Raw genomic sequence first — 22,003 nt, forward strand, 5'->3', positions numbered from 1 at the left:
TGAAAAAGTGAGTGACAAAGAAACGAATGTAGCACCTAGAGTATAATATAAAATACTCAGTAATATGTGGGGTTTATTGGTTGCAACCATTGTACAACACTCATCTCTTACAGTCCTTGTGAGTCCTAAAGGATTGCAAGCATAATTCGACGAGAGCAACTAGCGCTCCGCTGTCTACATACAGAATGGAAACTCATTGTAACATCGAGGCTAAAAACGTGACAAATCAACATTGACCACCAGAGTGCGTGCATTGACATCCCCGGTGCTAACAAAATGTTACACAATTGCAAAATCCCTTAGTTTCGACGTCGCAGTTAGAACTGGCGTTCGCCGCTCCTGATCAAATCATCAAAACCTTCCAAAAGCGAAGCGTTATCGAGTAGAAAAACTGCCAGCATTAAATATTATAATTTTTGTATTAAGATATCGTATTTAAACGCTACACTATTATCACATCTCACGAAAAATTTGTAAAAAAATTATCCGAGTGAATTTCAAGTTTTGGGTCCGAAAAGTTGTCAAGGTTGCAATTTACAGGATTCAGGCGTGGCGGGCGTCCGGAATCGAAGCTATCTCTACATTACCCTCCAACACTAAATAGCCGCCATAGAAAAGGAAAAAATCGACGTAGAAAATTTTTTTTCGGTTCCGGACACTCCGCCACGAGCTCGGCTTCTGAATTCAGGTAGCAATAGCTCAGTTGTCCAAACCAAAGTGGACTGTTATACACGAGGCCTGTCATTAGTTTTGGTAGAAACAACCGTTTTGTGCCTGTACAAGTACGTCTCGTAAGACGTAACGTAGCGCAGTCCGCGCCTATAATACACAATACACCAATACTTCAACACGTTAGTTCACCGTCGACGCTGACGCCTCAGTTCTCGGCCGAAGGAGAAATATACACATACCAGGATTACAGTACCTCTAAGGTGTTACTTCCATCAAACACCAGCTTGCATCATATTGTCGTGTCTAACAATAACGTTTATTTTTGTAATTCATAACAATTAAATTTTTAGCTAACTACAAACGATTAAAATGCAAGTTTAATTACAGAAGTTATCATTCATTATCACTCGATAAGGCTATACACATTTAAAGCGAGAAAATTATCGAAACGATTCACAAGTGTATATTACAAGAACGTTAAGGGCCGTTCGGGGAGGCGATTTACGAGCGACTTGAAACATTATCAAAGTGGGATTTATTTAGAGAGATTTTCCTGATCACTATTTTAAGACAAAAAAATATAAGATGTTCTATAATTTCAATCATATGGCCTCGCGAGTAAATCGCACACCCCGGTAGGCTTCCTGTGTATAAACTATTATCCTTCGAGATTCGCAACGCATTTGACTTTCTCATATATATTTGTTGTTATACAATTTGTCGTTTTAGTTAGGTTTATGCAATCGCAGTACGACAACGACGACCTCTTGCGGTCCTAACTACCTGACCTAATTGTATATGCGACTCGAGTGAGCTGCCTTAGATAAGGGTCTTGCAACGTAGAGCTCATACAGTCTCAGGTGATACGAATTATCGTATTAAATATAATTTTAGTGTTTCATTAACAGATAAAAATTATGGAGAGATAGAAATATGTTTATATATGGAAATCAAAAGATACAAGATTTTTTCTGAATTTATTTTAGCTAATATATCGTGTACTTAATGGGTTTATGTGAAACATTTGAAATCTCATAATAATTGACGCAAAAAATATGTCAATTATATCTCGTACTTTAGTAATCGGCGAAAGTGATAATAATTGTTACCTATCAGACAATGAATCAAGAATCTTTCATACACACATGCTAGGCCTAATTTGAGGCCAATACTTTACGGCCTAATTTTAGCAAAAATACGTTGATTTCAGTTATTTTATTACTGTATCAGTTGTCCTTATCGTGAACTAGAAGCGTCACATTCTTCATGCAACAATACTTTAAAAAAGGATTTAATTCGACACGCGAGATTCCTTTGCCCGCTAAGATGTTTAAAAGAATTATCGTTTACATAACATATATAACACATAACATCGTAAAGCAGTTTACTTAATATTCAACGTGTCATATCGCCATCACGTGCACGGCGAGAGTCTTCAGAGTCGCGTATACAACACTCGATAATATACACGAAGCCCGCTACGTTTTGTGTTCTATGTGCTGCTTTTTGATCAGAAATGTTTATGGAAAACTGTAGAATGAAGTAGAATCATACACTGTGGCGTCCCATGAAACGACGCAATGATTCGATCATCGAGATATATTTACCACCGCGAAACTTGTAGTGCTGAGTTTTGAAAAAACATATAACGCGAGAGTTTTAAATCTCTAATGTATTGTTTTTAGCTAATCCTGTAGTTGTAGTTGATAGTTGACATAAAATGTTAATTAACCAGGCACGGCGGAGTGGTGAACCCCAGCAAAGTAACAAACCAAATCCTAACAAATGCGTACAGGTATCTTTAGACATATGAATACATTGCCGATATTGCACCCACGGGCGTCACGCACCATGTCGCCGTTTCATGCGACGCAGGAACGTTCCGCTATACGACTGGACGATGACAGGTACATATCCCTCTTTATTATCGATACACGCAAGTTTTAATGACTAGTACATTTTTTCCAAACATTACTTTATACCTAATTATTATTTTAGTATATATTCAGAAAAACTACGAAGGTACTCAGCTTTCATATGTAGGAATTTTCGAATAGTTACCGCAAGTTTGTGCAGAATCACATCATAATAGTATCCACAGCACACGTCCGGGACGTAACACAAAACGTGAGCATTCACAACTCGAGGTGGAGGAGCGTTCGCCCTTGCCGCGGCACATGTACAGTTCAGAAGTGTTGGTATCGTTCCCACTGCGGCGCGGCGCCGGGCCCTCGGGCCGGCGGGGCGGGCCGCGGGCTGGCGGGCCGCGGGCTGGCGGGCCGCGGGCTGGCGGGGGCGGGGTCGACGTGCTGCACGAAAAAGAAAATATTAACTTATTATACTTTTTCAATGTTAAATGTCCTGTGGTAGAAGTATTGGTTAGACTACGGAGGTATTATTGTTATTTTTGTTTTAGTGTGATAATGGTACTATGGTGTTGCCGCCATTTTGTAAGGTTTTTAATAATTTACTTTTCGGGTAAAGCAAGGTATACTCCGCGACAAATTGCTATTTCGCTCTGAAGTTGTTGCGCGCAGGTTTAGTTAGCATATACCCCGTAACGTAAGGGCGCACTAACGCAGCTATGTACCCGTGGGCGAGAGCGGGCAGCGGCCGGGTGCTGGGAGGTTCTCACGCTGTGCCATCCCGCTAATATCTGCAATTTGCTACTGCGACGCGATTCATTTCTATATTCGGACTGCGGACTAGCAGCTTGGTGCGGATTATTGATTACATTTTGATAAATTCCAGTTTTGCTTTCAATGTTCCTCACGTAGACATATTCGTCACATGTAGTAAATACATAAAATTGGTAGTATATTTTCCGGTGACGGTAATTGCGGGGGGCGGCTAGGTGTAGTCGTTGAAGTCGTCGATGGCCTGGCGGCGCTGGCGCGGCGGCGCGGCCCGGTAGGGCGCGGCCCGGGAGGTGTGTGGGGTACTTGCGGGGGGCGGCTAGGTGTAGTCGTTGAAGTCGTCGATGGCCTGGCGGCGCTGGCGCGGCGGCGCGGCCTGGTAGGGCGCGGCCCGGGAGGTGTGTGGGGTACTTGCGGGGGGCGGCTAGGTGTAGTCGTTGAAGTCGTCGATGGCCTGGCGGCGCTGGCGCGGCGGCGCGGCCTGGTAGGGCGCGGCCCGGGAGGTGTGTGGGGTACTTGCGGGGGGCGGCTAGGTGTAGTCGTTGAAGTCGTCGATGGCCTGGCGGCGCTGGCGCGGCGGCGCGGCCTGGTAGGGCGCGGCCCGGGAGGTGTGTGGGGTACTTGCGGGGGGCGGCTAGGTGTAGTCGTTGAAGTCGTCGATGGCCTGGCGGCGCTGGCGCGGCGGCGCGGCCTGGTAGGGCGCGGCGTAGGGCGCGGGCGCGCGCGCGGCGGCGGCGAGGCGCTCGGCCTGCGCGCGCGCCCGCAGCCGCTTGATGAGCCGCAGCCGCTCCAGCGAGTTGGACGCGTACGGCGCGCCGCCCGCCTGCAGCGACTGCCAGATCTGCGACGCCAGCTGCCCGACACGCACATGCAAATCGTTCAACTGTCACAACATATTCTTCATGGGTAATAAAAAGCTATAAAATTTTAATTCATATACCCATAACTACAGCTTTGCATGATTTAAAATATCAGAACATCGTTAATAATTATTAAAAATAAATCAATAAAGATAGAGTGGTTATCTTTTTACATGTAACTTTTATCTTAAAACATAAAAAAAATACATATATACGGTCGAATTGAGAAACCCCCTTCTTTTCTGAAGTCGGTTAAAAAACTAATCTATTAAAAAAAGACCAAATTTAGTAGACTTTTAAGAAATATCTACTAATTTTAATAGTCATATTTAGTATAAATTATATATTTATTTTTACCACAAAAATTATAAACTAGTAAAAATATTTAAAATGTTTTAACTACTTTCAACAAAAACAACAATATATAAAGAACCTTACCAGATATTGTTATTTAGTTTCTCAGACAGGCCTAATAATTAATTAGACATCAAGCCTGATTTGGTTTCAAATAGATAATAAAAGCTAAGTAGTGAATCAATTTTATTAAATCACCACCAAAAAAATATTTTTTCTTAATTCTCGTAAGGTAAATTATACATTCCGTCTTAGTGCTCCAAAGCAACATCTGCATTAAAAAATATAAAACAAAAAGCGTCCATACCGCACAGTGCAGCGCCTGCTGGCGCGCGAGCACGGGCGCGTTGTGGTCGGACACGACGGAGCTGGCCACGTGCGACAGGAAGCGGCCGCGGATGCGCTCGTCCTTCGTGCGCACCGACACCACGCTCACGCCGTGCTCCAGCGGCTCCACCACCACGATGCAGAAGTTGAACTGGCCCTGCGCACACACACACACACGCTCACACACGCTCACAGACATGACGATTACAGTCCGCACCGAACAGAAGTTCGGTGCGGACTGTAATCGTATAATTCAACAACTTCAGAGCGGACTAGAAAGTCCGCTCTGAAGTTGTTGCGCGCAGGTTTAGTTAGCATATAATAGGAACTGTGCCCCATTCATTTTCGATAGAAATTCGATATAGAAGACGTTCGTGTACCTTAATTGTATTGATATTGAACTCAGCGCCCGAGTCGTTGTACACGATAGACACGAAGTCGTTGCCGATGTACTTGCGCTTCTCGTTGCAGGACGGGTCCTTCGCCGAGCTGGGCATCGCCGTCGCCACGTGGAACAGCACCTATCAGAAAGGGGTTTGTAAATAATTTTATATGAAAGCACTGGAAATTACAAGGAACAATTAACACGATTAACAATTTAAATTGAAATCTGTTGGCGTGCAGTCCCTATCTCCCTGAGCTAGGGGTAACTGCCCCGAAATTTATTGCTCTTTATTGCATAATATTATAATTGTTAGGTTCTATTGAAGTGTGCAATAAAGAATATCTATCTATCTATCTATAATTAAGGTATTACAAATAAAACATTAAACATGCATGCTAGCAGGGTAGTTGCCTACGTAACTATGCAACTTAACTATGTACCAACGGACGAGGGGGCAGCGGCCGGGTGCCGGGAGGGCCCTGCGCTGTCTTCGTCAAGATAATATCTACAATTTCATATTGTCCCGCGACTCGTTTTTATATTCGTTGTGGACTAGTAGCTTGTCGCGTCGTGTACCCACCTGCATGATGTCGTCGCTCCAGACGTAGGTGTAGCGGCCGTCGCGGCCGGCCGTGTCGAGCGACAGGAACAGGTCGGGGTCGGCGCGCCCCGCGCCGCCGCCCAGCGGCACCAGCGGCACCAGCGCGCCCAGCGACCGCAGGAACTCCGAGTACCTGACACACCACACACCATAACGTTAAATAACCAGACTTACACCAAAAATCTTTATTTATGTATATAATAATCGGTCCTTAATCGAACTTCGACTTACTTAAAAGTTAAACTAGTACGTGAAACGTGCAACAAGGTTATAAAATTATAAAGTACAAAATAATAAAATAAAATTTAATAAACAAAATTCATAACAAATAATTCCTGAGCCTCAATTTAATAATCTAAGATATAATAACTGTACATACCTTACGCTGCCATATTCATTTTTTAGTATAGCTATTTCGTTGTCTTGTTGTCCTGGACCCACGTATAACACGCCAACCTAAAATATCCATAGTGTATATCATGAATATTGGTGAGAGGTGAAGTACTAATTGTAATTATCAAAATGGTCTATAGTTATTTTTAAATGCGTATAAATAACATATTATTCTGTCTTGCTATCTACACTAATATTATAAAGAGGAAAACTTTGTTTGTTTGGTTGTAATGAATAGGCTCAAAAACTACTGGACCGATTTTAAAAATTCTTTCATCATTCGAAAACTACATTATCCACGAGTAACATAGGCTATATTTTATATGAAATATATTTGGTAAATAGATTTTGAGGCGGTACAATGTTTGCCGGGTCGGCTAGTGCTAAATAAATTTGAGATATTTTACTGTCTTATTTGGCGAATAAATGAATAATATCGTGAGTGGTAGAAATGAGTGTTAGTTCGGTGGGGGGGAAGGTGTTAGGGTACCTTGTAGGTGTCGAGCGGCGGCACGAGGTCGAGGTTCTTGATGGTGCGCTCGTGCTGCACGCCCGACAGCTTCAGCGGCCGCTCCGTCAGCGGGTTCAGCGTCGCCGGCGCCTCGCCTGCGCGCACACACACACGTCGCAATACACGCGGGGCCATGGATAGATCAGGTTATTTCGTAGTTAACAATCTAAAGCCCCCCCACTCCCCTCCCCTCCCGGAGGAGGGGGTTATATTTATATATATGAACGTGAAGATATATATGTTTATAAACATATATATCTTCACATTCTCGCGAGAATCTCGCGAGAACGTGAGAAAAATACGAGAAACGTGAATGTGGAGCCGATTCTCGTATTCTTTCTCATCGTGTTCTCCGATATTTGTCGGTTTTTTGGCACGAGATATAAGCCAACTCCACATTCTCACGAGAATCTCTCGAGAACGCGAGAAAAACACGAGAAACGAGAATATAGAGCCGATACCAATTGCGTTTTTCTCGGGTCCTTGCGAGATTCTCGCGAGAATGTGGAGCGGGTTATAGGCGCAAGAACTACGCAAGAATTTGTATCGAGTCTACACTTGCATGTTCTTCAGTAGCGCGCCGATCGCCGATTAGCAACTGCACTAATCGTGGTTCATATTGAACAATAATATGAGCCGGATTTGGACCAACGAACTAGAATTGACATTCGTAGAATATTTAATATATTTTTTTATATTTCAATAATTATATTTAAATAATAAAATTTTAAAATATTTTTAGATTTCAATTATATTTAATATAATTAAAATAAATTAAAAAATGAAGGTAGTAGAACCCTTTTATGGTTCGACTACGGTGGCACCACCGCCACACCTATTTCTGCCTCATAACAGCAGCGTTAAGCGCTGCTGTGTTCTGGTTTGAAGAGTGCCGTATGGGAGACATACTTTTCCGAGGCGTTCCAGCTTAGTTCTCAGGGGTAGCGGCTCATCTGTGGTCGATCTCAGGTAGGAATATCTAATCCTATCCTGTCGTTGATTACAGATGTCCATTGGCGGCAGTAGCCACTTACCAATCAGCTCGTCTGCTACTCCTATAGTATAAAAAATAAATATTTCCAGGCAGAACCGATTTTGTGTTATGCGAATTTAAAAAAAATAAGCTAAAAACCCACGATGCATGGAAACTTACCTTGATGGAAATACCCATTGATGATTTAAAAAGCAAAAAAAAAATACAATTTGTTTTGTATCTTTAATATGAGCCTAATTATAATATGCAAATTCACATAGAAATACGCTTGTCGCAGCAATTACTTCCGCGTCCATAGTCATCGAGCGTGAGAGCTGTACTGAGAATGTTGCGAGTGTGGATCCAAAGAAGTTCTCGCGGAGTTTCTCGAGAGATTCTCGGCGAGAAGTTCTCGCGAGAATGTGGAGCGCGTGTAATGGTTAGAACTTGTTAATTGTTTATAATTAAAGAAAATTTGAACAACTGAATGATTTAATAATAGTTAAGATCTGGTGTAAGGTATATTGTATTATATTTCATACATTTCATTCTGATTGTAATTTTTATAGTTATTTTTTGTATGTGTGAGGCTGTGTGACGCTCCCCTACGCTGTGAGGCCCCCGCGCTGGGCCTCACAGCGAAGGGGAGCGTCCCCCGGGTGGCGGATGGGGGAATGGTCGGTAGTACAGCCCAGCTAGCTACTGGCTAAGTCCGATGGACTCGCTGACCAACGATGGCTGTGGTCCTCCAGCATATTGGGGGTTGTGCGGCGGGTTAACACCCCGCTCACGTAAAAAAAATCATGTTACGAAACCGACAATAAGAGAAAAACGATCTGATCCCCATAATGACTTACGGCATGGATTAATGGACATACGATTTGCCTCGTGGAATATAAGAAGCCTGTACAGACCAGGCGCCATATATCAGGTCACCAGAGAACTACGTAGCTATAAAGCTGGCATAGCAGCTCTACAAGAAGTTCGCTGGCCTGGAAGTGGGGAGTGTTTATTAGACAATGGCTATACGCTATTTTATAGTGGGTCTGACTACGATAAACACACTAACGGCACAGGTTTCTTAATTGATACAAAAACGCTATCATGTGTCACAAAGTTTAAACCAATATCCGACAGGATATCAGTGCTCCGTATTAAAGGCAAGTTCTATAATATCTCTCTCATCAACGTCTATGCACCGACAGAACAGGCAAATGACGATACCAAAGATAATTTCTATGAAGACCTGGACCGCGTGTATGATGAGATCCCAGAATATGATGCCAAAATTCTGTTAGGTGACTTTAATGCTAAAGTAGGACGAGAAGAGGCGTTTATGCCCACCATAGGAAGATACAGTAAGCACGAGAAGACCAACGACAACGGACTTAGAATGATTAGCTTTGCGTCATCTAAATCTATGGTAGTCCGGAGCACCATGTTCCCTCACAAGGAAATATATAAGGGAACCTGGAAATCACCTGATGGTAGGACGGTAAACCAAATTGATCATGTCCTTATAGACATTAGACATAAAAGTATTATAGAAGACATTAGGACATTTAGAGGAGCGGACTGTGATAGTGACCACTACATGATAGGAATTAAAGTAAGGTCTAAAATAAAAGTTAGTAAGGCAAGAACAATAGTACGAGAAGAAAGTGTAAATACAGAAAAGCTTAAAGATAAACAAACTCTTGCGAATTTTCAGTTAGAGCTTACTAACAGATTTGAAGGCTTAACAATGTCAGATGATATTCAGGAAGAGTGGAAGAACATGAAAGACATAATAAAAGAAGTCGGAATGAAGACCTTAGGGAAAAAACCGCGTACAAAGAAAAGAAACTGGATAACGCCGGAATGTGAAATAATGCTAAGTAAGAGAAAGGAACTTAAGTTACTGGCGGAACAAGACGAAACATGGAAAGATAAGTATGAAGAGCTGCGTACTAATACCAAGAAAATAATAAAGTTTGCTAAAAGGAAACTTATGGACGACACCGTACGAAATATGGAAAACCATATAAGAACAAACAATAGTAGGAAATTTTATCAGGAAGTTAAGAATGTTAAGAAAGGTTACCAGCCCACTGTGCAGATCTTAGAGGATGATGATGATAATCTCGTCATTGACCAGGTGGAAATAAAACGTAAGTGGCTAGAATACTTTAAAAACCTTTTGAATTGTCCATCACCCCAAAAGGCCATGGAAGTCAATGCCCCCCAGAATAATGAAGAGGTACTACCGCTAAGCTTTGAAGAGATAAGATACGCTATATCCAGATTAAAAGACAATAAGGCACCAGGAATTGATAACCTCCCAGGTGAGCTCTGGAAGTACGGCGGAGATACTTTGCACACGAGATTTTACAACCTACTGCTTCAAATCTGGAACAAGGAGCAAATACCGAGCGATTGGAACGTTGCTGTCATATGCCCAATACACAAAAAAGGCTCAAGGAAAAAATGCACGAATTACCGTGGGATTGCCCTACTACCGACGGCGTATAAGGTTTTATCATATGTGCTGCTCAAACGACTGGAGCCGTACGCTGAGGCCTTAGTGGGCGACTACCAGTGTGGTTTTAGGCCCAACCGTAGCACTGTGGACCAAATTTTCCTCCTTAAACAACTTATGGAGAAAAAATGGGAGTATGCACAGGACATTCACTCGCTGTTCGTAGACTTTGCCAAGGCATATGATAGCATAGACCGTAAGTGCCTGATTAATATACTTAAAAACTATGAAATTCCATCCAAGCTCATCAGGATGATCGAAATAGTAACACAGGAAAGTAGGGCAGCAGTTCGAGTTGGGGCAGAGTTAACGGACATGTTCGAAGTACTTACCGGTCTAAAACAAGGGGACGCCTTAGCACCTATGTTGTTTAACCTGGCACTTGAGCACATCATCAGACAAGTCCTAGCGCTCGATGGTGGAGTAACGCTCAATGGTCAACATAAGGTGATAGGCTACGCAGACGACCTTGCGGTACTAGGACAGAGGAAGGAAGAAGTAGTGCAAGCAGCTCAAGTACTAGAGAAAGAGGCAATGAAGGTGGGCCTTAGGATTAACCACGACAAGACGGAATATTTACATATACGCCGGCACAAAGACACCAGGAGACCGAGGACAAACCTAAAAGTTGGTGCTGTCACATACAAAGGTGTGGGTAAATTTAAATATTTGGGCAGCATTATAACGGACACTAACACCAGGGAAGAGGAAATAGACACCAGGATCCAAAATACTCTTCGTTGTAGTGCTGCACTCCACAAGGTGCTCGTGTCCAAACTTCTCAGTAAACGCACTAAACTCCGCATTTACAAAACAGTAATACGACCTATACTGTTGTATGGATGTGAAGCTTGGACACTCACACAAAAAGAGGAAAACAAACTCCTGGTGACAGAACGTAAGATCCTAAGGAAAATCCTAGGGCCCACACAAACAGAAGAAGGAATATGGAGAAGAAGAAAGAATAAGGAGTTGGAAGATCTAGTGGCCGAGCCGAACATCATCGGTGAGATAAAAGCACACAGACTCCGCTGGCTGGGCCACGTTGAAAGGAGGATCGTGCTGTAAAGCGAGCGTACTTGGCTGTGCCGAGTGGGCGCCGTCCGGTTGGCCGCCCCAAGTATCGCTGGAAAGACGAAGTAGAGAAGGACCTGTGCGACCTCCGCGTGGAGGATTGGCGGGAGACGGCGCAGGAGAGACCGAAATGGAGGCTCTTATTGTCGGAGGCCAAGACTCATTTTGGGTCCTCGCGCTATCCCACTAACTAACTAACTAACTATTTTTTGTATAGTTCTTACATCTATTTTGAAGGGTTTATCCAAATCTAGGAATTTTTGTTATCAGAAATAACTAAATACTTGAAGGGAATGGGAATAAGTGAATATAAAGCATTACGTACCGGGCACGGGCGGGGAGATGGGGTATGTGCTCATGTTGTGGTAGAGCTGCAGGAAGGCGAAGGACGGCGACACGCCGCCGCCGCCGCAGCTGCTCGCGGGGCCGCTCGGCGCCGCGCTCCGGGGCGCTTCGCTGTAACATGCACGACAATATGAAATTAATTATATTAATTATATGGGCCTACGGAGGCACTTACAAATTGTCAGTTACAATATTTTTATACTACGAGTTCTAGCGGATCGAAATAGGAATTAATTCATATTGTGTTTGCATTAACGCTTATTATTTTGGTTACATTTTATGAATATTAATTAAATTACGCTTAAGACACCTATTTTCTTAAAAGATTTTACAAAAATCACCTGCTGAGAAACTAGCAATTATTACATAATAAAAATTTCGTGAGCCAATTAATATAACGTAATATTGTTAGTTAGAAGGTGTATGTAAAAAAAGTAAATTGTTAAATATGCAAGTGATTCGTAAGTATGCTTGAATGAATTGTTTAAGGCTAACGTCGTAAATAGTAATTACGATTATTTAAGTATTTATATAAGGGTAATTATATTTGCATAATAAATCAATTTGTCAAGTCTGTCACAAATATATTAAGTAATTTTGGTAATGCTGACCGGTTCCTGCGTGTGGGGCTCATGACGGAGATGGTGTTGGAGCGCTTGGAGCGCGACAGCGGCGGCAGCTCCTCCCGCTCGCGCCCCGCCCCCAGCCCCGCCCCCAGGCTCGGCCCCGCCCCCGCGCCGCCCGTCGTCACCGTGCTGTCGCTGCTCGTCTGAAAACACAACCATAAACACAATCACAAAACAGAAAGATAAAACAAAACATCAAATATTTTATACGAACTGTAGGTCACTATAAACAAATTCATAGTTGGGAAATAAAGGAGATTAAGTAAGATTTCAAAGATTGAAAAAAGATTTTAGGTTTTTCGGAAAAGTTTCCTTACCTTTTGCAACTGATGATGTCCGTCCGCTACGGCGTTCGTTTCCGCGTCTGCATCGGACCCCACAGTGCCTGTATTTAAACACATTTGTGTATAGTAATAACCATTTACAGTTTGGTTTTGCTGTTATTATTATTAGTTATTTATTAATTAGTTAATTTGATTATTTAACCAACCAATAAATTCTAATTTATTTTTTTAGTCAGATTATCATTAAGTGAATTACGTGATATTATGAGCAATAAATCAAATTTGATGTGAATTAAAAAAAAAAAACAAAAAGTGCTTAGGCATGATAACAACGAGTGGCACAGTAATACAGTTAAATGGAATATTAAAAAAAAAGTTAATCCATTAATAATTAACAAAAGTTAAAAACTAAGTCACATCATATAGAACAACTTACGGGGAACGTCGGACGGAGGTATAAAAAGTAAAGGTGCATGCACTTAACCGACCGTTCTCACCGGGGTCCGAGTTGTAGGTCATGAGGTGCGGGTGCGGCGGCGGCGCGTGCGGCGGCGGCTGCGGCGACGTGCCGCACATCTCCTCGGGGATGGCCTCGCACGACACGCGCATGTCGCTCTTCTTGGACGCCTTCTTCGTCGCGTGCAGCGTCATCGACGTGCTCCTGGTGGGGCACACATGTAACGACACACTTTAACTTCATCCCAGAGATGACGATCCGACAGCGATTTGTCGACGAATCGATCTTGGGTTATAAACTCGACAATTTAATCTATCTCTCATCCTACAAAATCGAAAGTCAATCTCTTCGAATGTGTAATAGACTGTAGTAACGTAAGCAGGTTCTCGTATATTGAGATTGATATTCTTTATAGGTTGATGTTATTGTAACTCTTTTAATACTAAGCTTAACCTAACTTATATTACTAAGAGTCGATTTCACCAACATTAAATTTAAACTAGAGTAGCTCTCCCGGTATAACTTTACTCTGTCGATTTAATCGATGGTTAACTTGAATTTCGTTTCACCACGTTAATCTACAGATATCTTATTCTCGCATAGTTATTTTGTGACGTTGAACGAATGAATTGAATGAATGCGTAATACATCCAAATAAAACAGATAGTTTGATGTATACTTGCACAATAGCGCTGCATATTCTTAAATTTATTCGGATAATACTAACTAAGTAAGTAAACTAAGTAACTAACGACTTATTCCAGGAATAAGATTTATGCGACGTTGGTGAAATTGGCCCTAAGAGTCTTACACACACTACAAGACATATTTGGCTGACGGAAATGTATTTCAGTACTTGAATGATCCTGATGACTTTTTTGCTATCTTCGCCGTTCTTCGTTGATTTTCGGAGAATAGATTCTTTGGGCCTCGATTTTTGGAGAATTTATTCTTTGGGCCTCGATTTATTTGTGAATCGATTCAAGATTCCATCATTTTCGAAAATAATCGCCATCCCCATTTCATCCTTTATTTAACGTGCTAGAACCCTATGTGTTTCTACTATGGCGGCACCCTATTTACACCTATTTTTACCTAATTACACCAGTGTTACGCACTGCTGTATTATGATTTAAAGGATATGCTAAGGGAGACAACCTATTCTGAACTGTTCCAGCTTGGTCTTCTAAAGATTCCTACCTGAGATAGATTACACAGTATACGGCAGTAGGTACTTAGCATCGGGTGGACTGCATGCAAGTCTTATATTAAAAACAATGAAACAAGATAATCCTAGCGTGGGCTAGTGGGGACTACTGACGTGGGCTCGCAGGAGGGCAGCAGGATCATGTCGTCGGGGTCGGGCGGGTGCGCGGCGTCGGGCGTCCGCTCAGGCCGTGACGTCAGTTTCCACGACGACGACATCTCCGGCGACGAGTTCGAGCGCCGCACTGGGTGCCGCGATTTACCCTGCACAAAGGAAAAAGTATATAATATTATAAAGAAGTTCGATCGTTCATAGAAAAATAAAATACAGATTATGTGAATAGTAAATGTGAAAAGCAGTGATAGCTTCGTGGTTAAGAAACTCGGCCACTTGATCGAGGGGTTTGAGGTTCAAATTCCAGGCACGTATCTTTGAGTTTTCAAGGTTATGTGCGTATTATACATTAATTACCACTTGCTTAAACGGTGAACGAAAATATCGTGAGGAAACCTACACACCTGAGAAAATAAATGTTTTCAAACGTATGTGAAGTCTACCAATTTGCACTTGATCAGCATAGTGGACTATGGCCTAATTCTTCTCATTCTGAGAAAAGAACCCTGCCCAGCAGTGGGACAGTAATGGGTTGATGATGAAATTTGATTAATACTGGTGATATCGTAGGGACACACTTCTGATGCAGGCATATCGCCTCACGCGCAGCAGTTGTCTCCTCGCCCGCGTTACGTATAGACCAGTGTACGCGTAGATTATAATTGTGTCTGTAATAAGTAATAAACTATTGTGCGCAGTATTATATCTATTAATCAAGGGCTGTACCTTTGGATAACAGCCGAGGAGACAATTCCACAATATTCATAAAATTGTAGTATTTAAATGTTTATGGAATCGTATTTGCAAGCATACCTCTGGAACGATGAGCAGCATGTCGTCGTCGTCGGTGGTGCTGGAGGAGCTCTGCCGCTGCGGCGAGCCGGGGATGTTGATGGGCTGCGTGCTCATCCTGCGTTACACACACGCCCTTATAGTGCCACCACATTATTGATCACATACATTTGCAAATAAGTATACTCAAAACGTTGTAATAGGTTTTTATTATGTAACGGGTACTCACGATATGCGTTTTTTATTTTACAACGCATTAAGGAACATATCAGCGCAGTCAAAAATAATGACCCTAAGAAATCTGCGGTAGCCGAACACATCCTCAGTTCAGGTTGTAACCACTGGATTGAATTACACAAACCTCAGGTGATCTCCACTGAGCGTCATTACTTTCCTCGTTTAGTAAGAGAAGCAATAGAGATCAAGAAACATCCTAGGAACTTCAATAGAGAAGATGGTTTTAAGTTAGCCCAAACGTGGAATCCAGTGGTTAGTTTATGCAAGTCACAAATAGTGCAAAGTACGGAGCGTAAGGATATTGTCAGTGTTGTGTGTCGTGATATGAAACCTAGAAAAGAAAAACGAACTAGACGTAGGGTAGATAGATTAATCTACCACTAGTACTTGTCAACGGTTTCTCCCCTCCACCTCAGTTTCGCCGTGACCACGATCCATGCAACTGGGTCGAAATATCGGCAATAAAAAACGCATATCGTGAGTACCCGTTACATAATAAAATGTCTCAATTCCGCGATAATTTTAGTCTAAAATCATATGTTGTAATAGGTTATCATCATCTGTGTATAGTCCGGGCCAAACTCTTAGTCCGCTCTGAAGCTGTTGCGAGCAGGTGCAGTCATACAATTTACTATAGCGACGCGATTCATTTCTATATTCAGAGCGGATTAGCAGTTCTACGCGGACTATAGCTTGTACTAAAATATATGAAAAAAATGCATTATTTATTATGAAAATTCCATTTTAACATGATTCATTTCACATGATGATAAAATTGTACAGAAAACTTGTTATCTGTTAGTAATAAATATGAAAATAAATATTGTACATACAAATACCTCTGCGGCTGGTTGGCCGGCGGCCCTATCGAGTGTGAGGACGCGTGAAGCGTTCGCTTCTCGCTCGCTACCACTGAGTCCGAACTGTGGGAAACAAGAACAGTGATAATTAGAAAATGTCTGCTATTATTGTAGTTGCAAAATATATATGTTAACTGAAGCCATGTAAGTATAAATTAAAATTGTCACAAAAAATGGGTTGGGCGAATTGGCGAGATATGAGATATGAATTGGGAGAAGGAGAGAGAAAAAGGGAGCAAAGTAGAATGCGAAAGAAGAGTAACACAGAGAAAATTTAAAAGAGTGGGATAGAATATTACCTTGACTTGTGCAAGTCCGGTGGGTGCGAGCGCTGTGAAGCTGACCGCGAGGAGCGCGGCGAGCCTTCGGATGCCTGCAGGATTTGCATTCGGTTTACACATAAATCAAATTATATTATTTGTCAAAATTCATTTTCTCACTATGCCACATCAGCGTGGCGATTTTTACGATTACAACAAAAAAATAAAGGTTTTTTTGAGCTCAGTGTCCCATATTTGGATTCCTTGTATTGTATCGGGCCAAAAGTCACGTAGATATGAATGTGGCTTTTAGTACTAACCAGGTCGGGTCGCGAGTCGCCGAGCCCGCTGGAGGAGGAGGCGGAGGCGGTGGGCGCGTCGCCCAGCGGCGGCGACAGCAGCGCCAGCACGTCCTGCAGCGGCCACTCCTGCACCTGCGACCAGCTCACCTGCAACCATACATGTTCACATTAGTTCACATGTTTGAAAAAATGGTAAAATCAGTGCAAGAACTATTTCACGCTAGAAATAATCTAGCGTGAAATAGTTCTTGCATTTGAGTGGAAGAACATAGATGCCTGTAGACTAGCGTATGAGGCAACCATCTCAATCCTCAGGAGTGATATTGCAGCAACGATCTGTTTTTTACGAAGTTGGATGTCGCCCGCCGCCGCCAGCACGCCCAGCGTGCCGCCGCCCACGCTGCGGTACCTGGTTCTGCAGGCGCATGAGCCAGGACACGTCGCCGGTGGGCGAGCGCACGTGCAGCTCGGCCCAGCGCGCGCACCAGCACGGGCACGCTGCGGTACCTGGTTCTGCAGGCGCATGAGCCAGGACACGTCGCCGGTGGGCGAGCGCACGTGCAGCTCGGCCCAGCGCGCGCACCAGCACGGGCACGCTGCGGTACCTGGTTCTGCAGGCGCATGAGCCAGGACACGTCGCCGGTGGGCGAGCGCACGTGCAGCTCGGCCCAGCGCGCGCACCAGCACGGGCACGCTGCGGTACCTGGTTCTGCAGGCGCATGAGCCAGGACACGTCGCCGGTGGGCGAGCGCACGTGCAGCTCGGCCCAGCGCGCGCACCAGCACGGGCACGCTGCGGTACCTGGTTCTGCAGGCGCATGAGCCAGGACACGTCGCCGGTGGGCGAGCGCACGTGCAGCTCGGCCCAGCGCGCGCACCAGCACGGGCACGCTGCGGTACCTGGTTCTGCAGGCGCATGAGCCAGGACACGTCGCCGGTGGGCGAGCGCACGTGCAGCTCGGCCCAGCGCGCGCACCAGCACGGGCACGCTGCGGTACCTGGTTCTGCAGGCGCATGAGCCAGGACACGTCGCCGGTGGGCGAGCGCACGTGCAGCTCGGCCCAGCGCGCGCACCAGCACGGGCACGCTGCGGTACCTGGTTCTGCAGGCGCATGAGCCAGGACACGTCGCCGGTGGGCGAGCGCACGTGCAGCTCGGCCCAGCGCGCGCACCAGCACGGGCACGCTGCGGTACCTGGTTCTGCAGGCGCATGAGCCAGGACACGTCGCCGGTGGGCGAGCGCACGTGCAGCTCGGCCCAGCGCGCGCACCAGCACGGGCACGCTGCGGTACCTGGTTCTGCAGGCGCATGAGCCAGGACACGTCGCCGGTGGGCGAGCGCACGTGCAGCTCGGCCCAGCGCGCGCACCAGCACGGGCACGCTGCGGTACCTGGTTCTGCAGGCGCATGAGCCAGGACACGTCGCCGGTGGGCGAGCGCACGTGCAGCTCGGCCCAGCGCGCGCACCAGCACGGGCACGCTGCGGTACCTGGTTCTGCAGGCGCATGAGCCAGGACACGTCGCCGGTGGGCGAGCGCACGTGCAGCTCGGCCCAGCGCGCGCACCAGCACGGGCACGCGCCCGCCGCCGACAGCGCGCCCACGCGGGACCACCCCGAGGCCTCCGTGTCCTGCGTTCACATGGGATATAACCGGTTAGGATTGACACACAAAACGGTTGCGTAATACAACGCGTCGCTTAGCGTTACAGCAGTGCGTTACGCATTGCGTTACCGAAACGCGACACTTTTCACAACCCAAATTACTGCGTTAAGAGAAGTGACGATTATGGCGTTGGAGCAGCGCGACACTATTTTGTCAGTCCTCGGTTATATTAAAGCAGGTTTAACTCTAACGGCACTAGGGGACGCGATGGTAACAGAACAAAAAAATATGCGCGGAATTCCAAGATTTTAAATATCCGAATTTAAAAAATTTAAAATTCACCTAAACCAAATAACATTATAACGAAAAACTCACCACTTCTTTAGATATTTTCTCGAATCGCTGTGAAAATTGATTGAGGGCTTCTGCAATTGGATCTGTCGTCTTGTTCTCTGCAGAGTTTTGTCTGAAAAATTATACACAGTAAGATACATCTTCTATAACAATTATTTTAATATCTTATTTTGTGACCAAAATACACAAGTATTTTACAAGAAAATAATTATACAAAATATAACAAAAGCTGTATCATGCATTTGTTAATAGCGCTAATATGTTTCAACACCTAATATCAAAAACACAAGAAATTACAAAACAATTTTTAAATCAATTTTTAAGATATCTGATATAAATAACGATTAGGATTTATACGGAAAAATAGACGCCGATTCCGATTTTAGTTCGACATAGATAACGGAAAAGACTCATTTCCCAATCGGTGAATACATAACATTTTTTTATTTTTATATATAAAAAATAAAAATGCACGGAGGTGCACGAACGAACGGAAGCGAAAGTGACATGGTAGACAAATAAAAATAATCAGAATACAGGAAACAAAACATCAGCCTATCGCTAATAAAAAATCTGAAACAAAAGTCAAAAGTAACGTCAACAAAATCATTGAAAAAATATAAGAATACGAGTATCAAGTACGGACAACAAAAAATGGTGGTGTTCTAAGAACACGGCGATGCGGTGCGAGACCTGGTGGTGTGTCCGGAGGAGGGCGGCAGCAGCTCGGAGATGGACAGCGAGCTGCACGACGTCTCCGTGGAGCGGCTGTGCTGCAGCGAGTACTTGCTGTACCTGCCCCCGCCCACACACTGGATTAGGTAAGCCCACACGTACCATGCCCCGAAGCCAATTGCTACTCTCTGGCTACTAAAGCTCGAGGCAAGTACCAGGCTTATGTTAGAGGCTTCGGATTTTTATAGCTGAGGGCGTGTTAGTAATTTATGGTCGCCAGTTTTAATAGATGAAGGCAAACATCGCGAGTACACCGCAAAAGTTCTTAACAATGTTCTTTAAGGTGTAAATTACACTATGCTAGACTCAAACTCGAAACATTTTTTATAGTCAATTCTTTAAGAGATCAGTTTCTACTACTATCGCTCAGTAAGTTGTTACTTTATGGAGAAGAAACTGAAACTAACTAAACGAATGTAACTTCATAATACACAATATGACACTACGCCGTTGTTCATACACTGTTTTAAATAAAAGGAGTGACGCTGGTGCCACTCTACTCGAACCACGAAATATTCAACCTTTCAATGTTCATATAATACATTTGCTAAAATGTAAGCTAGTTTGTTACATAAATTGATCTCATCTCATGGAAGCGACTTTCTCACTTAAGAACGAAACCTTTGAAAATTTAGTATATCAAGCACACTTGTCATATAAAAGCAATGCCATTCTGTGTTCTGGAAGTACCGGGGTACATGATCAATACGTCTTGATGGTACGCAAAGGGAATTAGCAGAAACACTTTAGTATTTACAGTTCTTCTACATTGAGGAAGCTTGTTAGCAGGGGTGCTCTACGATTGCTCGCTATGTAATATATTAACTGTCACTAATGCGAACAGGTTTATTTTTTTAATAATAATTGTGATATAAGCAATATGCTTTTAAATTACAAACAAGTTGCCTTATTCAAACTGAAATATTAGTTCTTTTAATAAAAATATATTGCATGAGGAATGCGGACAGTTGTACTCTGTTTGTCGTAGTTTCAAATAACATATTTCTTAAGTGGACCCTTCGAACAATCGTAGAATACCCATTAGTTAATTGCTGCTAGCGTCACACAACACCACACGTTAGTCCCAAGCACTGCCATAGTATGCATTTGGGCGTCCAGTTTACATCATACACAAATATATTTAGTCAAAACGTAATAGTAATAGGTAGTAGGTGGTCACTCACCGTTTGACTTCGGGCGTGTTGTTCTGTGCGGTCGACTGCGTGTGCACTTGTAAGTGGTTGCTGTTCGCCGTCGAGTTCGTTTGGTTGTTGTGTTCTGAACTGTCGTTTACTTGCACCTAGGAATATAGTCCAAGGTTATTTTTGGAATTCACGATTTAATTTAATGGAAATCAGCTTTAAGCTTGTTATGAATAAAGGGTGAAATACCTAAAATAAATAAATAGATATTAATACTATGTTAGTTAATATTCATAGCTTCGTATTGAATTCTAACGGTGGGATTGACGCCTTAACTGAATTTCTTTACTCTGGAAATAGATACATCAATAGACAAACTAATGAGACAGGGTTGAATTCGAATGATAGGATACCTAGTGTACCTCATACATATCGATAACATCAAAATGGTTATCTGACGCCAGTATCGATATGCAGTAAACATCGATAGTGTGTCACCTGCACGGGCGGCGTGTGCGGCGCGTCGTCGGGCAGCAGCGGCGGCAGCGGGCTGGCCGCGCTCTCCGCGTGCCGCCGACACAGCGCCGCGCATCTGCACACGCACAGCACACCGGGTCAACACCCACACACGATACGACCACCGAACATTCTTGATAGATAGTCCAGTTACACGCGGAGTTTTTACAGTCATCCTATACCATTCTACTCGGTTATTCATTTATAATAAATAATTGGTTATAATATTATACATGATTTGTGACGCATAATGTCAATATTATATTTTTAGGACTCCGTGTAAGTTTGTAATATGAATTGATATAAATATAATTCAAGTAACTCTCCAAAACCATTACCAATTGTTATAACTTTACATAGCACATGTTTTATTACTTTTTTTGTTTTTCAATCAATATGGATGCATATTGAAAAATAATAATTTACATTCACTTTATATGTCGTACTCCACATTAATGAAATAAACCACAATTGAAGATTAAATATAAATTGGAAGTTCTTACCTATCGCAAAGTCCTTGTTTAATAGAGTTTTGTAAGCAGCCAGAAGTGGTGATGGTGACTAGCTTGTGACCCACTAGCCACGTCGTTGATTGTCCGCCATTGAATAAAAATTCTGCTGTATCGCTCCTATAACACAATAATAACATTCAATATTATAATAAATAAAAAGATAATAAAATGGACAAACAGAAGGAAATTAGAATATTTTTGAAAAGAAATATGTCAAAATATAAAATTGACAATTTTAGCTTATGTATACTGCCAAATTTCGAACTGTGAAGGTAAATTGGTAAAGATTGACTATTATTATTAACAGATGTGAGGGTAGATAACATTACTTTGTAAGATATATAGTTGGGTTTT

The 22,003-nt window shown here is 43.3% G+C and overlaps 1 protein-coding gene across 1 annotated transcript in view; it reads right to left on the reverse strand.

Moving 5' to 3' along the window:
* Positions 1–3,831: 3,831 nt before the first annotated feature.
* Positions 3,832–22,003, reverse strand: part of gig (TSC complex subunit tuberin) — a 34,811-nt gene continuing 16,639 nt past the window's right edge. The window contains exons 19-39 of the mRNA XM_073076244.1: positions 21,641–21,766; positions 21,120–21,213; positions 20,664–20,779; positions 19,438–19,539; positions 18,766–18,856; positions 18,276–18,416; positions 16,807–16,935; positions 16,526–16,599; positions 16,200–16,289; positions 15,151–15,247; positions 14,338–14,486; positions 13,048–13,220; positions 12,593–12,660; positions 12,261–12,418; positions 11,630–11,760; positions 6,719–6,834; positions 6,215–6,291; positions 5,815–5,968; positions 5,230–5,370; positions 4,830–5,006; positions 3,832–4,161 (exon numbers count right to left, since the gene is read on the reverse strand). Of these exons, the coding sequence (XP_072932345.1) occupies positions 3,943–4,161; positions 4,830–5,006; positions 5,230–5,370; positions 5,815–5,968; positions 6,215–6,291; positions 6,719–6,834; positions 11,630–11,760; positions 12,261–12,418; positions 12,593–12,660; positions 13,048–13,220; positions 14,338–14,486; positions 15,151–15,247; positions 16,200–16,289; positions 16,526–16,599; positions 16,807–16,935; positions 18,276–18,416; positions 18,766–18,856; positions 19,438–19,539; positions 20,664–20,779; positions 21,120–21,213; positions 21,641–21,766 (2,623 nt within the window). The 3' untranslated portion in view covers positions 3,832–3,942. The remainder of the gene's footprint in view (positions 4,162–4,829; positions 5,007–5,229; positions 5,371–5,814; positions 5,969–6,214; positions 6,292–6,718; positions 6,835–11,629; positions 11,761–12,260; positions 12,419–12,592; positions 12,661–13,047; positions 13,221–14,337; positions 14,487–15,150; positions 15,248–16,199; positions 16,290–16,525; positions 16,600–16,806; positions 16,936–18,275; positions 18,417–18,765; positions 18,857–19,437; positions 19,540–20,663; positions 20,780–21,119; positions 21,214–21,640; positions 21,767–22,003) is intronic.

The sequence above is a fragment of the Epargyreus clarus genome, unplaced genomic scaffold (assembly GCF_041222505.1).
Source record: "Epargyreus clarus isolate Ecla_fem2 unplaced genomic scaffold, WU_Ecla_fem_2.2 ptg000008l, whole genome shotgun sequence".
NCBI classification, from domain to species: domain Eukaryota; kingdom Metazoa; phylum Arthropoda; class Insecta; order Lepidoptera; family Hesperiidae; genus Epargyreus; species Epargyreus clarus.